A 17,700-nucleotide genomic window follows, 5' to 3' on the forward strand; every position below is an offset into this window, starting at 1 on the left:
GAAAATGGTGTGCAGTGTTACCTCTAGGACACAGGAATGCGGGAAAGGAGGACGTTGGCTTTTTTCTCCTTCGTACTATTGTTATGTTTATTTAAAAAAAATCACCTGTGGCACTTTTGTTTCTGTTTAAAAAGTAGACCTGTGGAGTTCACACTGCATTTGTGAAATGGAAGCAGGCCAAGAACATAGGTCAACTGTGTACTGACTGCACATTGAAAATATTTTTGTATTCACTGGATACCAGCTATTTTTCTTTGGGTAAAAGTGGTGTTCAGCATGTCCAACACAAATTAAGGTACATTTTATAATCAGAAGCAAAAAAAAAAAAGCTATGAATAAGATTCTTCTGGATATAATATGGAGAGTAAATGCAGTTGATTAAGGACAGATTGGGGACACTGACACAAGTTCTGAGCTCCCACAGTATATGCTAAGGCCCTGAGGAATTACAGCCTCCTTACAAGAGCCTCTGAGCAATTCAGGTGCTACTTTCCATCTTAAAAGATTCAAGTCCTCATCTAAGAGGAATCCCCAGAATTCAGCTTTCTTGGGTGCTCATGCAGTCTCCAAACTTCTCAGGAATGCAAAGAAAAACCAAATAATTATATTTATAAAGTAGTTCTCTGTGGGCGGGGGGAGTGGGGTGCCTGGGTGGCTCAGTAGGTTGAGTGTCTGACTTTGGCTCAGATCATGATCTCAAGGTTAGTGGGTTCAAGCCCTGCGTCTGCCTTTGCGCTCACAGCAGTGAGCCTGCTTCAGATTCTCTGTCTGCCTCTGTCTCTTCCCTGCTCGCCTCTCTCTCAAAAAATAAGCATTAAAAAAAAAAAAAAAGAAAGAAAGAAAGGAAAACACGTAGTTCCTATGTTCCCGGCACACCTATGTCATTCCAGAAAAAGGAGCCTGTTATGGTCTGAATGCTTGTGATCCCCCTATTTTCCTATGTTGAAATCCCACCCACCAAAAATGATGGTATTAGGAAGTGGGGCCTTTTGGAGGTGCTTAAATCACAACGGTGGAGCCCACATGAATGGGATTACTACCCTTGTGAAGAGGTTCCAGAGAGCTTCCACAATGTAAGCACACAGAATTCTACAACCTAGAAGAGGGCCCTCACCAAACCATGCTGATACCCTGATATTAGACTTCCAGTGTCCAAAACAGTGAGAAATAAGTTTCTCTTGTTTATGAGACACCCAAACTATCGGATTTTGTTACAGCACCCTGAACAGACCGAGACAGGCTATGTTTAAAATTCGAAATACCAGGTTCAAATCCTGGTTTTTCTCTTTCCTGAAGTAAGGCATAAACATCCAAGTCCCCATTTCTTAGCCTAGAAAGGACCTCTAATATTACTTATGCTACCTCCATTCTTAGCTTGATGCAAGGCTAAAATGTGGTCATGCCGGGTAGAGAGCTTTCAAGGCTGTGAAGTCCTCAACAAATGGGAAAGTATTTTAGTAAAATGTGACTTAGTATATTTTGAAAGGGAGAGATTTTCAAGGATCAGCACTAGTTTATGGTTTTTCTCTGGTTTAACAGAACTCTATGCTGTTTATAAAGAACTTTGAAAAAGTAATGTTTTATTAAAAGCTTATTATATGGTGATCATTGATGACCACTTCTGATATAAAGTGTCTTAGATGTAATTCTTCCACACTAGCACTCACCGATGGTTTCATTAAAATAATAACATTTTTACAGGCCAAAGAATTAAGAAATAATCCTACTTGACTTATTAGGAATGCTGTTATGGCACGCACTGGAAATATTCTTCACATCTTCTGCAACAACAAAATGAAACACTGTCCAAGTTTATAGTAAAGACACTACTAAGAGGCAGGTATTTTGCAGGCAAGAAAACCTTTTATTTTAAACCACAAATAGTCAGCAGGTGGCCACAACTATCCATGTTTCATTAAAACCACATAAAACCTAGGTACAAAAGCACCGATTATTGCTCTAGAAAAACTGCGTGAAAAATTTAAATACGCACAGTAGAAACACCACAGTATCCACAGGACCCGATTTTTAAAGCAAGTGCATGGAATGCTCAATCAACCTTACACATAGCTTTCAATAATAAACTCGTATTTATTTTACTTGAAGATGATGGAAATTTCCAAAAAAGCATGACTATGAGAAGATAAAATGTCCATCCTTATATATTTTTGTATGCCAACTAGTAGAATCCTAAAAAATTAGCATTTACAAAATACTTGGTAAAAATAGCTTTTAAAAGTTGCCCCGAGAGGTACATAAAATCAACCCCAATTTTTCATGACAATTCATTCTCCCTTGTTATCTACAGATTCAGTTTTCTGTGCCTGTGAAAAAGAAAGGGGGGGAGGGAGATATAGTTACTATTAAAGCTACTATCAGCCAAAAGAAAGTCCACCCGACCAACACACACACTCTGAACATCTGGTTTTTAGCAGCTCGATTGCAAAACCTATTTCAACTCTGGGTGTGAAACAGACAAGGCAGGAATATAGTAGGCAAACACTTGGCTGCGTTTATTGCTTTCTGGTTTTCAAACGACCACAGAAGCTTTACCTGTAAGCTCCCACTGTTCATAATAAAAAAAAACACCACACTACTATCTGATTCTAGTCACTGCAAACATGCAGAATTTTCTACTGTACCCTTAACTCTCACTGTTTCAATCTGCCCCTTTACTGACAGTGTGCTGGGTGGGGTACCTCTGGAGGTTGAGACATTAACAGTTGAGCGAGAGATGTGGATCTGTAATAACATTACGGGCAATAAAAAGAGTCATTATGAACGTGCTATCACCGGCTGAAGGATTGAGCAATTTCTTTTAAGACACTGATTCAATCAGTGGGGGGTATTTATGGAAAGTACCTCTTCAGCTTTAGTTTCACCTTTTTCAGATGGTGCAGTACCTTCCTTTCCAGCTTCTTGCTTTTCCTCCTTCTTCCCTTTAGCACCTTTGTTAATCTTTGTTCCAGGTTCTTTCTAATAGAGGGAAACAAGGCATGTTAGGGTGTGATGTCAGTAAAAATCAGCCAACCTCGCCCAAACACAAGGTAAAGCAAAACCAGGGCCAACATGGTGGCTTTCCAGGGGGAGGGGAACCCAATTTTGCAGTGCCTCGAGTGAGTTACACTGAGCCTCTGTGAAAATGTAATGGGCTGCTTAGAATATCCACTGACTTTCTCCTCTGGGAAAAAGGTGGTGATTCTCCTCATGTATTTGTTCAGTGGGCCTCCTCTCTCACTACAGAGAAGTGGTTCTGCCGTGGAGGGCACCAGCAGTGGGAAGTGATGGAGGAGGCAGAAACCAGGAAAGAAGCCAGCAAGAGAAACATCTCATGTGGGGACGTGGGACTTGAGTGACTAGAAGGCTGAGAAAATGCTTGAAAATGAAGTCCCAGGTGAAGAAAAGTTCCTGATTGTTAAAAACAAGTATATATATATTTTGAGAGAGAGAGCGAGAGCATGTGCACGAACAGGGGAGGGGAAGAGAGAGAGGGAGAGAGAGAATTCCAAGCAGGCTCCGCACTGCCAGGGAGCGCAGAGTCTGATGCGGGGCTCGAGCCCACGAACTGTGAGATCATGATCCGAGCCGAAATCAAGGGTCAGATGCCCAACTGACTGAGCCACCCAGGCGCCCAGAAAAGTTCCTGATTTGAAGACTAAGCCACAGGGGCGAGTTCTGCTTCAGAATCATCTACCCATGCCACAAATACACATCGTTTCAAACAATTCACAACACTGCTCTGAAGGGCAGAGTACAGAAAAGCAATTTGGGACAAGTTTCTTCATACCTCTCTGCTTGTTTCCTTGTCTGCAAAATGGGGTATGTGTACCTACCTCATAGGGTTGATGCAAGGGTTTCATAAGAAAAGCAAGAACAGGGGCTGGCATAGTATAAGAGCCACCATATAAATGTTTGCTGATATTAATTATTGGCTAGTGTTAATTATTACATGTCAGTCATCAGACTAAGCCACTAAGACCAGTTATATGAAGTCAGATCCCCTCCCCCAAGCCCTTGAGCTACTGGCAGCTGCAATACCAGGGCCCAGCCTCCCACCTCCCGAGCCACCCTGGCGCACTGCTAACAAACCCTCCTGGACAGGCGGCTTCTCCGAGCACCACGCTCTGACTTCCTTCACCTTTACTGACCAAATGGGAACACTTTCCTGGGAAAGCGTAAAACCGAGCTTTATGCCTTTTGCAACAATGGTGACAGTTTCCTAGTCAGTACATTTAGCCCGAATCATTACATGTGATTTTTCCTTGGGGGATTTTTCGACACAAAATTATAATTTATTCATTGTTTAAAAGGCCAAAGTCAGTCAAAGGAGCACCTCTTACCTTAGCAGACGTTTTTCTTGGTTTAGGTTCAGGTTTGGGTGGAGCAGGTTTCTGCAAAGATAAATTACACAAATACTGAAAAAGACAACCCTCGAGACCAAAAGGAATGCAACGAGACTGCAGAAGACACCAGTTCATTTTGACTACGATTTTGTTCATTTAAAAAAAAAAAAAAAACCTCTTTCTATTTTCGGCATCAGGTAGCAGCATAAAGATCCGTGCATTTCGTGACTATTTTCATCCTGGGTTCTCAAGTGAACAGCAGGTGAGATTTAAAAGCCGACTCTTTATTCCCCAGTCCAGAGTAGCTCTCCAGGAACAGGTTTAAGCTTCTAGCTCTGATGTCTCTGTACTTCCTTTGATCACAGCACAGCAGCAAGAGGAATGACTCAGGCCCTCGGCCAAATGACTCAATGAATTCAGTCACACTGGCCTTCCCAACAGTCTAGAAATCACAGCACAATTGCAGGCAAAGCCCATCCGGTAATGAAGACCGCTGCCTGTGAAGTATTTCAAAATCATTTCCACATCCTTCCACCTCTGATGTCAATTTCAAGTTCTGTAGCCAAGCTTCAGCTTCTTCCTATTCGCATCCTCTCCAATGCCAGCTCAAGGTGAGAAGAATCTCTCGCCCACCCAGACACTAGGCTTATTTGCCTCTAGAGCTTTTTATCAAGAACATGATTATAATAAAATGTCCACTGTTAGCTCCGAAAGTTTAAGATTTCTCTTAAACTTAGCCAAAGAGTCCACTGAGCAACTATTTTTCTCTTGCTTCATGCGGTTCTCTTCCCTGCTGCCATGAGCACTGCTTGCCCTGTGGCCATGGTTCCCTCCATAACATATAGAGCTTCAGCCCTCACCTGCTTTCCAGGGCGGGTGGGGGCATATGAGGACATGGGGGAAGATAACCCATTAAAGCCTCTGCTTTTCTATAGCTATTTTAGGGCAAATATTTCTCTCATCAAGCTAGAAAAAAATAAGTGTCCATCTCTCCCAACACTAGGGAGAATGGCTTTTGAACAGAAAACACTGCCCAGGATATCCCCCTCTGGAGAAAATACACGTTCGTCCCTGGTGCCTGTAGGTGGTTCAGGTTCATATTGAATCTGGCCCTGTTCATCAAACGCATAAAGTAAAATTGTAGACAGTTCAATTCCAGAAGATTGGCTGTTAGGACTTTTCAAATAAAAAAGGACAACTGGGTCTGAAAAGTAAGGGATATTTTTATTAAGCTTCTTACCACCTGAATCTGTAGTCTGTTACCTAAACAGCAGCTTGCATGGCTACTAGGTTTTCAGAATTTAAAAAATTTTGTAATGTGAGGCTTTGATATATTGCATTAACATGTATTTGTTGTCACAATTCACAGCAAAGATTTCCTTTTGTATTTTCTGTAAAGATAGACCTCTCCTCCATTCAGCATTTAAGTGTTTTGATGGAACAGGAAAAGATGAGATTTTGCAGGCTGTAATCCCACCGGCCACCGAGGAGGCTCTGTGTCAGCACCACAGGCAATGATCTCAGTGGAAGGTGCTTATACCGCTGGTTCATGGTGCTCAGGAAAAGCCTTGTTTTAAATTTTGATTTTTATTTGACTTACAAGGTCTACTCCCTTAATGGGACAGAGATCCACAGAATGCAACGGCTTGTAGTACAATCTACAGCTAAGCCTAACGGAAGTTAAAACATAAGTACTGAACAATGGTGATAGTTAATATTGGATAGAGCACACCATCTTGAGGGACTTCGGCAGAATCCGGATTAATTGTGCACACACACAACTGCATCTCCCGGCTCTTCATCTTTCCAGTGGCTCTGATGTTGCTTCCTTAGGTTGGGACTCACGTGAAACTGTCTCACCCAACCCCAAATTGGCTATACTTCGGAACTTGTGAGTGCCCTCATAGCCCTTTCTGCATTGATTCCCTATACTGTGCCAGGCACAGGTGTTGGCTGACATGAAATCCATGCTCCCCCGAAGGCTAAAGCAGCTAGCAGCTCCTGCCAGCCAAGAAGCCAGTGCCTTTCCTCCTACATCTCAGGTCTCAGCAAGGGCTGCGGCTATTTTAACCAACATCCTCCACCAGAGAGCCAGGCTGACCTCTCGTGGCAGAGTAATGGCTGGTACCTCTGCAGGGCGGCAAGGAGGACCACAAGAGCCAGCAGGGAGCACAGCCTGGTGAGAAGGCCTGGAGCGCATTTATGGCCAAGGCTGGTCACAGCTGCCCATCCCAGCTTTAATGATCTTAACCCTGGTCTCTTCCCCAGGCCTGGCCCACAGAGGGAGACTCTGAGTGGCAAAGTGGAATCATTACTTTTCCAAAGATTCTCTAGTTCTGAAATGGGACTAAAGCGCATGGATTCCGATGACTTTTAGCATGTTTCTGAATAAAGTATAGGCCGTGGAGAGAGGATCGTAATTCATCTCCACTTTAACACATCATGTGCAGAATCAGAAGGGTAGGACTTTGCTAATGTGCTTCTTTTGTTTCAGAGATCTAGAAATATCAAACACCTTCCTGGGTTTTGTACGCCTGGTAATGGGGCTGGCAGCTACTTTTCACTGACATATCTGATCAACTGAATTGCTTGGCAACACCAGTCACATTTGCCACAGATTGTGACCCACGTTGATTTCCAAAAAGGAAACACAAAAACTCAAGGGAAATAACACCTTAATCTTCCTTCTGCTGCTTTGTCCTGAACAGAGGGAATATTTACTCATAAGAACTAACAACAAGAGGGTTCTAAAGTACTCACCGCTGACAATCTAGCAGACCGTCTGGTGGGCTACAAAGGAAATGGAAAAATATACAGTTTTATTAGACACAACCCAGCTGATTTTTAAAAATTTATTCTTGGTATCTTACTTGTTGAAAGAGTGTAATGTATGACTCCCATTACCCTCTCCAGGTAAGCAAGCATACTAAAACATACTTCAAGTGCCCTGGGAACCATAATACTCAACAGGAAGTTTTCTAAAGAGGTGCAGACACACTATTCAAAGAAATGGCCTCTCCTAATTAAGGGTGTTGCAGGTAAGAAAAAGAAAGGAAGATTAATTTAGGTTCTGACCTGTAATCTACTTGTGATAAAAATGACAATACGAGAACTGAGGAGCTATTTAAGAACTAGTTCCGGTCTGACTCTTGTTCCTTACAAATAGAACTAAAACTTATAAATTAATACAAAAGAAGAGTTACATAATTGTGTAGAAACCAAAATAGGAGTTCCCTGACTTGTTACTATGTTAGAGAAGAGAATGACTATAAATCTTAGGCAGTTCACAAGAAATACTTCCTCTTATCTGTAACAAAATAAGCACATTTATTTATCTGCTAAATGCATATGTTTAATGAAAGATTGAGATAGAGTAAAAGGTTCACTAATCTTTCCTTTTAATTTGGAAGTTGAGAAAATTTAGAAAAACTGGGTTGAGATTAGTATTTTTAAGGAAATCTTTTTCTCTTCAAGGATGCAAATTAAGCAAATGAGGCCGCAAAGAAAATTTAAAATAGCAACAACGGTTCTAGGAGTTTCAGAAATAAGCATACAGAACCGATATTCTACTTACCATCAGCAAAAGATGGCTCCCCAAGGGATTTCACATTCTGAAAGTATAACTGCCTTTCTTGAAAAGTGTTCCAGAAATAAATACTCCATACTCTGTCTGTTTTACTCACTGCTCTGTCTCTGGTAGAATAGTATGCGTACCACCTAGCATGTAGATTCTCAAAAATACGTGCTGAAAAAATGAACTCCAATCTTTTACCTAATTCAGGCTGCCTTATACAAACTTTGCCTCCTTACAATAGCTTAAATGTTTCAAATAATTTCTTCAAGGGGGTCAGCAAAGATGGTCAGGAGGAACCCGTGCCACAATTGCAAGGAATTATGGAATTCCTGAAGCCGTGCTGAGGTCAGCACAGGTCAGCTGGTCAGGCCAAACTGGAAGAAATATTTCATGCCGTCTTCACACCTCAGAACTTTCTGGCTGAAAATAGCCAGAGGAAGCTAAACTCATCTCTCTTTAAACTACAGAAGGAAATGAAGGGCCAGAGCCTCCATGAATAATTTTAACCCTGGGGTCCTGAAGAAAAATCAGAGCTGGACTTAAGGCCAGCGAACAGAATGTGCAGAGACTAGGAGACTGTGTCAGTGAAGTGGTGGCCATGATATATTCACTGTACCAGGTAAGGGGATGTACAGTGCAACATGTAGTATGGGAGGCATGCCTGTATCACACGCTCCACAGGAAATACCACGGTGTCTGCTAGGATTATCGTAAGTGCACTGATGGGTGCATTCATGACAACACACCCATGAGTCGCAGGGAACCAGAACCCAAATCCTGTGCTGCCTTTCTCAGTATCGTTAATTGCAATGAACTGGGTATCACCAAAGAAAAGACAACAGTAACAATCAAACCAGGCAGCAAGTGTGTAACTTGTGCTTCTTCAGATGCTCTTTTGAACACGGAAGAGCAAAGGAGCATCCACTAATTACCAAACAGAGTTCATCTTTGATGCTTCTGCATGGCCTGAAGAACTACACCACCATCTCCCAAGCGAAGCATAGCCGGCAGAAGAGTGCTCAGAAAATATCGCAGGGAAAAAAATCGCAGCCTCTATGCTCAGAAGGGGTGAAAGGACCTTATTTGAACCCCTCTCCACTTCGTGTTGACTTACGTGTACCGCCTTGGCCTTACCTCAGTGTTCACCTCATCTATCTCACATCTGTACCCCTAGTGCACTTCTCATGGGTAAGCACCAGAAATGTGTACTAGTGTGAACTTAAGGTGAGGTGTGCTAAGGCCACTACTCGGATACTGTCTAGTTTAGTGCCTGAAAAGAAGCCAATATATTAACTATTACTCATCACTGCCTTCCTATCCACCAAGCAGTTGTCCTGAGGAAAATCTCATTGAAGTAAAGCCAAATCATGTGACAGATTTTCCAACTCTGGTGCTGTTGCTCCTTTCTTCTCCATGGGAACACCTGGGCAAACTGAAGAGGCGGATGTCAGAGAGCCCTCTGGGATTTCCAGAAACATTCCAACCTAAGCAAGCACTGCTCTGCAGAGCCTGAAAGCTGTTTTGATCCAAAGGACTCCCTATCTTTTTATAATTCAGACCCAGTACAAGAGTTTCAAAATAAAAAGCCTAGGAAATTAATGCAAAAACAAGGCCTGCCTCTCCAGGCTGTCTAAACCAACCATCTCTAAAAAGCACATCTTTTACTGTAAAATCATTTTACGACTTCCTGTCTAAAATTTACCAGCTCTTCTTTCTATGCTATAAAAAAAGGATTTTTCTCAAATTTTCCTTTCCAGCAACCATCATAAGAGATTTTCTTTTTCACTGCAAACAGTGGAGGCTGAGACGAACCTTTCACTCACAGTCAGCAGCATGGTTATGCATGCAAGCATGTACACCTTCCTGGAAAGTTCCATCAGCTTTCACAGCCTTAAAATCTATAAATGATTGGGCTATATTTATTGGATATAAAATAGACTAGACTGCTATTTTTTTCCTCCTTAGAGCACTAGAATCTTAAGTATTCCCTTGAGACTCAGACTGTTGGGCAGGGCTACTATGAAAAAAGAGCTAATAAGAATTTCTCCCGATTTGTTGATGGTGAATCTTCAGGAGAAGTGGCCAAAAGTGGTTATCAGAGGAGGAAAGGAGACTTTCAGAATGGTATGCCACCAAGAGTTACAGAGACAAAGAATGGGAGGGTTTGTCAATGTGGTGTCTAGGTGCTGGGTACAATGAAATTCTTCAAAAAGCATTTGATTAATTCATCATTCCCTGGGTTGGAGCAAATTCTGGTGAAGGCTACTCCAAAAGACACAGAGCCTTTTACTTTAACGTCCTGGTTGCAAAAGAACATGGAAGTCTTATTTCGCTATGGCAAAGTTCACTGGTGTAGCTGGATTCAAGTAGAATCACTGGACTTTGCTGAATACTGCTTGAAACATATGTGCCATTCCCATGGAGTCTGGAAGTATGTTTATTTTTATAAGATTTCTTAATGCTTCTAAGTTTGACCACGTACAGATTTTCCTCAACTTCCAATGGAGTTACATCCTGATAAAGCCAGTAAGTTGAAAATGTCTTCAGTTGAAAATGGGTTTAATATAGCTAACCTACTGAACATCAGAGCTCAGCCTCCCTTAAATGTGCCCAGAACATGTATATTAGCCTACAGTTGGGCAAAGTCATCTAACATAAAGCCTATTTTATAATACAGTGTTGAATATCTCACGTAATTTATTGGATACGGGACTGAAAGTGGAAAACAGAACGGTGGTGTGGGTACAGAAGGGTTGTTAGTGTATCGGTTGTTCACCCTCATGATCACAGGGCTGACTAGGAGCTGTGGCTCACTGCCAGTGCCCAGCATCACAAGGGCACATCGTGCCACATACAGCTAGTCTGGGAAAAGAGCAAACCAGGAAACATGGTTTCTACTGAATGAGTATTGCTTTTGCACCACAGTAGAGCCAAAAATTGTAAGTCAAACCATCACAAGTCAGGGACCATGTGTACTTGCAAACAAACGCCAAAAGTCAAGTTGCTTTTAATTTCCAAAGATAAATGAGGAGCCAAACGGAAATTAACTTCTTTGGTGGGACACCTGGGTGGCTCAGTTGGTTGAGCTCTGACTTCGGCTCAGGTCATGATCTCACGGTTTGTGAGTTTCAGCCCCGTGTCGGGCTCTGGGCTGACAGCTTCAGATTCTGTGTCCCCCTCTCTCTGCCCACCCCTGCTTGTGCCCTGCCTCTCTCTTTCAAAAATGAATAAAAATTAAAAAAAGAAAAAAGAAATTAACTTCTTTGCAAAAATGGGAAGTGGGGAAACATGGATATCAGAGCATTGGCTAAGGAATGGAGAGGACAGAGAAAAGGCACTGGATAACCATGTTTTTATGATTACCACAAAAGTGGCATGAGGACAGAGGATTTTGTTTTTTATGTTTATTTAGTTTTTGAGAGAGAGAGAGAGACAGAGCACAAGTAGCAGAGGGGCCGAGAGAGAGGGAGACACAGAATCAGAAGCAGGCTCCAGGTTCTGAGTTGTCAGCACAGAGCCTGATGCGGGGCTTGAACTCACGGACCATGAGATCATGACCTGAGCCGAAGTCGGACGCTCAACCTACTGAGCCACCCAGGTGCCCTAGAGGACAGAGGATTTTGAATCAGGGCTCAGATAATTTTCCTGGTTCTGCTATATACAAGTTGTGACACCTGTGGGAAATAATGTATTTCTCTCAGGACCTTGTTTCCTCTAGTAAAGCTGGACATAATAACATCCGCCTGTTACCAAAAACAGCAATTCTCTGATATTCATTATTCCCTTTCCTGGCTTTATTTTTCTTCATAGCAAATATCCAATGATTTTATTTTACTCTCTTTCTCCCCCCACTAAAATGGAAGCTGCATGAAGGAAGAGATTTTCCTTCTTTGGTTCACTGTGGATTCTGCAGAGCCCGGAACAGTGCTTGGAACATTAAAGGTACACAATACATTGCTGTTGAGGAATGAATGTGCTCTGCCCTCATTTCAGGGTTATTAAATGGATCAGATAAAATAACAAATGTGAAAGGGCTTTGCAAACTGCCAAGGGAAATGCTTCTAATGTACTGTTTTGGTCATTTATTATCCAAAAACTATACTCTGCACCATGCCCTTCACACATCATGGCAGTGGAAGAGGATTTTCAATACAGGATCCTGCTTTGTGACTGATATCTATTCACTATAGTCAAGGCTGTGCATACACAATGACATAACTAGAAAATTCAGTCAATTTTGGCGGTGGTGGAGGAATCAATCAATATACTGTTTAAGAGTTCTTACCCTAAACCACCAGCTGGCTGACCTTTTCACTTTTCAAACAAGCGCGTTGATGTCCTGAAGACAAATCATGAGTTTTAATCTGGTCATAGCTTACATGACTGGGAAAGAGTGTTTTCTAGGAACGATTTTTGTTGGCCACGATGTAGTACATGCAATAATATAAAATAAAATATTAAAAATAATAAAATATATAAATAACATAAATAACTAAAATTCTGGGGCTAATAGAATATGTATAAGACAGCTGTATAAGCAAGAATCTTTTATGTATATTCTAACCAGCTTGGCTGCTCAGTGTAGAAGGCTGGAAAAGACAGTGTGCACTATCCAAGATCTATCATGTGTAATGGTTTCTAGGTTTTCTGATTGACAGATCAATTTAAATAGCAGTTCCTAAAGGAAAAATCCAAACGCATTTTGTGTCCAAATCTAAAAACATTAAGATCTGTTATACTTAGCCAACTGCCCTACAATTTATAGTTTTGCCATTTTTAAGAAAATCCAAGCACATACCATTTTTTGGTTCGTTCAAGCATGTGTTTAGTAACTTGACCTGAGATTAGAAACTTCACCTCCCAAACTCTGTGACACTAAATGCTGGGTCAATGCATGGTGGGGCCTTGGTGACAGGCAGTTTTGTTCGTTTGGCTTTTACATTGATTTAGTTATAGATTCTGTTAAAGGTTTTCCATTTGGCAGAACAAATTTCCGTGTACACATTTGTGGAGCGGTTTTGCTATGCATGACAAACTCCTCTGAATTATTAAACCACAATATGAATCCCTCAATCAAAGAATCTGTAACTAAATACTGTTTCTGTCTTTCACGTGACCTCTTTTAGTTTATAAGTTCAAGGGTAAGAACTGCAGTTGTTCCACACACTGTAAAGCTCTGTGCAAAAGTGAATGGCTGTCATCAGAGTTAGCCTCTAATTTGCTACTTTTTCATCCATCTCCTTTTAGAAGTTCATGATATTACCACAGTGGGTAAATGCAACCATCTCTCTCAATTTCTTAGTTTTTTTGGAGGTTTCTGAATCTTAATACAGAATTTCTTTGAATTGTTGCTCAATTCATTATCCAAAGCCCTAAGAATATTCCTGATTAAAAAAAAAAAAAAAGTTCAGTATTTCGACACTTCGTGTGTCCTTCCACAGTTTTTGACTCTAGAGATAACTCCTTTTAGGCAAATATTCAGAACTAAAAAAGAAATGTATAATTCACTCACTGGAGCAGAGAATTTATTAAATCAACCATCTTTCATTTCCTTGCTGTGAAAGGCAGACTTTGTTCTCCTTGATGAATTTACCTATTATCTCGCTCTTTGCCCAGAAGGAATTCTCAGTATCTACTTTAACAGACAGCAGGACCGACAGGTAGAAACATAAACAACATAGTAAGTGGAAAATGTCTCATCAGTGATCTCAACTGAAATTTACCTGCGCCAAGCAATGCTACACAGTGACACTTTTATCTCTGGTTTATGTAGTCTCAACAGCCTTATTCAGAACTGCATTCATTCAGATGCATACAATCTTAACAATATTAAAAAAAAATTCCAGTTAAAATAATTAAATACAGGAAGTCAAAGATACACTTACCTCCTGTTTAGTTACTTTGGATCCATCCTTGCCCTCTGTATTCTCCGGAGACTGGAAAGAAAATATTTCAGTGAATTGTATTTAAACTGGAAAGCACACATTAGAGGCAGATTTGAAAAAATAGCTCTTTCAATTCTCCAGACCACGTAAGTCAACAGATATTTTGTGGGAAAAAAGTAAGTCTGTAAGAGGATACATTTTATATATACACACACACACACACACACACACACACACACACACACCCCACAGAGCATTTAATCTGTGTAACTGCTCTAATTTTAAAACAGGAGTGGTGCAAGAACCGATATGCACATAAAAACTGATGTGTTTTTAATGTGCGTTCACCCTCAGCAATTTTCATTGGATTGTTGAGGATTTCACCACTAGTTAAAGGACAGGGACCCAAGAGCCAGTGGCAGCAGTGCCACGAAGCCACCACATGCTCCAGTGACTTTGTTTCTCTATGATGAGAGCAGGATGCTAAGAAAGCCCAGCCTGAGCACAAAAGCATATTTCTGTCCCATACTTGCCTAGTTTTGATGTCTAGCCCACTTCTTGATACGACTTGACAAATGTGTCACGGATTATTATTCTTTCAGCATCTCGACCAAATTCACAGGCTTGGCAGGACAGCCAAACGCCCTGCCACTCCAGCTAATTTGTTTCCTAATTTTGATCCATGCCCCCCTGGGGCAGCACCTGCCCTCTGGTGACAGCTCAAACCTGACTACTTTCTAGGGGGCATACAACTCTGGGAAAAATATGCTTACATTCATGTGACACACCCTGCAGATCTCAATGTATTTTTACTGGCTAAAGACAGTAAACAAGGTGAAAATGACTAAACTAGTTACAATGTTAAACTATTTCACATATTTTAAAACCATACAAAGGTAGTAGGTGAATACCCAATCTCTAGGACACAAACGGGCAGAAGATATGAATAAGAGTTTCCAAGAGAAAACAGCAAACCGACATTTGCCATGATGTTTGGCTTTAGCAAAATGAAACAGCTATGTAGTGGTGCCTCAGCTGATAAAATGAGAAAAACGTTTTAAAGATCATAAAACCCACTGTTTGGTGGGGCTGGTGACACAGTTAATTAATATGATATTTTCAAAACACTCCATGCCAATATGAGAAAGACACACCGACTAATCATATAAAGATCCAGTAATTCCTATTTTGGAACCAGGACACAAAGAAAGCCTGTAAAAACATCATTTTATTTGTACTGTTTCTAATATGGACTAACTCGAAACAACTCACATGATCAGTAAATGACAGAGAAATATTTAAGTAAACTATGTAACTATTAATGCAATGGAATTAAAAAAAGTTAGGCTATGTGAATACACAGAAAGTCCACACAAAATAATGTTAACTTAAAAAAATTTAGATTATAAAAGAACATGTAAAACATAGGCTAGAAGTATACAAAGTCTTTTAGAAAGTCAAAAACTTTTCTTCAAGGCAGAGGACACACTAAACCTTCAACCCAGAGTCTGTCAGTTCACTTCTCTCCAGAACCTCCCACATTCATGGAGTTCTTTCTTGTTTCCCAAACAGCCAACTGTTTTCCCCTCTTCCCTGGAAACTTCTGTCATGAAGGGAAACACTGCTTCTCATCTTGCCCTATTAGCCAGTCAAACTGGAGATAGCAAAATCTTAGAAAGTGTCAGCATATGAAGATAGTCCCTACATGGGCTATTTCCCTTTGCTCAACTCCATGCTGCAAACCCAACTTTCAGGACACAAACCAGCCACTCCGTTGTCAAGAAGCACTGGGCTCTCATTCATACCCGTTAGGCCACTTGGTAGATTTCAATTCACCTGTAGCTGGTGGGCATTTAAAGAAGCAGCACACAACTATTCTGATGTTAACTGACATTAAAAAAAGTTAAAAATGGATGTTAGTGACAAAATTTTCAAGATTCTTCTATGCAGTAGATTAGTGACAGCAATATGATTGAGAGATCACTTTCTAAACACTGACCAAATGTCTGTGTCAGGTACAAATTACTGAAAAAAAGAAACCCGGAAAGATACCACATAAAAAAAAGCAGCTATAACTGAAGATGTTAATGGCTTCAGGTGAATGAACATAAGACTAGAAATGTGAAGAGCTACAGCTCAAGGCTAAGCTGGTTTCTCTGGCAATCTCTCCATTAGGGCTTTCTATTAACAAGCCCGTAACCAATTTAGTCAAAACAAGCCAACTCATATTTATCCTGGGTCAGGACCCGGGCCTGAGTGTTGGCTCTCTACCTAGGAGCTGTAGTGATCTGGGCCAGTGACCTGATCAGTGGCTCAGTCTGTTCATCCATAAATGACAGAGGATGATGATGCTGAACTCCAAGCGTCAGGCTTATGATCAAGCAAGATGTTAGATCATTTCGGAGTCGGTGAATTGTTATACAGATGTTATGCAACGAAATATATATCTTAATGAGTCTTCCAAATGATTAAATATCAAATTATATTCAACAGACCCTTAAAGGTGAGCACATAAAACTCCCTGTAACCTTGTTATCTGTTTTTGTTGCACAGAGTAACAGATACACTATTTCAGAAGGACTTATCATTTCAGGCTGTCTTATCACACGCCCGGGCTACCATTAACACTTAGCCACGAGGCCGGAGACAGGAAGCAGGACATGGTATGAAGGGCTTGAAGCAGAAGGCCAAAGTTTTTGTCCCAAGGGGCTGTGAGGAATAAAGACAAAGAAAAGGGGGAAATGGGGACTGGGGGTATATGGCGATGATCTCAGATGTACTTCAACCTTCTGGGAGGCTGATGGGAAGGATGAGGCGAGTTGGATCTGAAGAATTCCAAGACAGAGGGGTTCTCAAATCATTTCCCAGGACAGAGCAAACTTATGCTAATCCAGTTTGAACCCAGAACCCATGGTCAAGAGAGTAAAGAACCATGGTCAAACAAAAAGGTCTCATTCACATATGTGAAGCTCCTTCAGCACCCAAGAGGCAAAGGTACTGAACTGAGAGCCAGCAAGGCGGGGGGGTGGGGGGGGGGCAGACATACACAGTGGCCTGATGCAAGGCCCAGCAGAGACTCTAGGAAGTTTGGAGTACCAGTGAGTGCTGATTTGAGGGCAAGGCAGCAGGATGGTGGATCACTGAACACCTGGTGACCAGATGGGGACAGAGAATCGGCATTAGAAGGCCTGAACTTTGGCAAAAACCAACAGGTAGTTGAACATCTTTGAATTCAAAATTCTGAAAATAAAAGTAGACTCATTGAAATAAAAAAAAAAAACAAAAAACAAAAAACAAACAACCTCTCAAAACAAACTCTAGACCAGGGACAGAAGAAATAGTAAATTGTCAGAGAGTGCTGAGGAATTAGCCCAGAATGCAACAAAGAGCAATAAAGGAATAAACAATACGCAAGAGAGGACAGCAGATATGGTGGTTAATTGAGAAGCTCCAAATATACTTAACAGACATTTCAGAGGCCAGGAACAGAGGTACTAGAAGGAAGGCAAAGACAGGGTGGCTGAGAATTTTCCCAAATTAAAGTCATAAGTCTCCAGGTTGAAAGCTTATGACAAGGAACAAAGTAGAAACAAAACAAATGGATACCATGAAACATGTTGTAGTAAAACTGTAGTAAAGTGAGAAAAATCTTAGAAGTTATCGGAGTAAGGGGTGCCTGGGTGGCTGTTGGTTAAGCATCTGACTCTTGGTTTTGGCTCAGGTCATGATCTGGTGTTCCGTGAGATTGAGCCCTGTGTTGGGCTCTGTGCTGACAGCATGGAGCCTGCTTGGGATTCTCTCTCTCCTCTGCTCTCTCTACCTCTTCCCTGCATGCATGCTCTCTTTCTCTCAAAATAAATAAATAAACATTTAAAAAACATAAGTTATCAGAGTTAAA

At 41.2% G+C, this 17,700-nt stretch overlaps 1 protein-coding gene across 4 annotated transcripts in view; it reads right to left on the reverse strand.

Annotated features, from left to right (window-relative positions):
• Positions 1 to 1,843: 1,843 nt before the first annotated feature.
• The window catches only part of HMGN3 (high mobility group nucleosomal binding domain 3), a 32,112-nt gene continuing 16,255 nt past the window's right edge, over positions 1,844 to 17,700 (reverse strand). The window contains exons 2-7 of one of the 4 annotated variants that reach the window (XM_049653918.1): positions 13,803 to 13,853; positions 7,104 to 7,133; positions 4,341 to 4,391; positions 2,863 to 2,976; positions 2,643 to 2,742; positions 1,844 to 2,324 (exon numbers count right to left, since the gene is read on the reverse strand). In XM_049653918.1, the coding sequence (XP_049509875.1) occupies positions 2,311 to 2,324; positions 2,643 to 2,742; positions 2,863 to 2,976; positions 4,341 to 4,391; positions 7,104 to 7,133; positions 13,803 to 13,853 (360 nt within the window). In that variant the 3' untranslated portion in view covers positions 1,844 to 2,310. The other 3 variants (XM_049653919.1, XM_049653920.1, XM_049653917.1) reach the window with 3 other exon arrangements.

This window comes from Panthera uncia (genome assembly GCF_023721935.1).
Source record: "Panthera uncia isolate 11264 chromosome B2 unlocalized genomic scaffold, Puncia_PCG_1.0 HiC_scaffold_24, whole genome shotgun sequence".
NCBI classification, from domain to species: domain Eukaryota; kingdom Metazoa; phylum Chordata; class Mammalia; order Carnivora; family Felidae; genus Panthera; species Panthera uncia.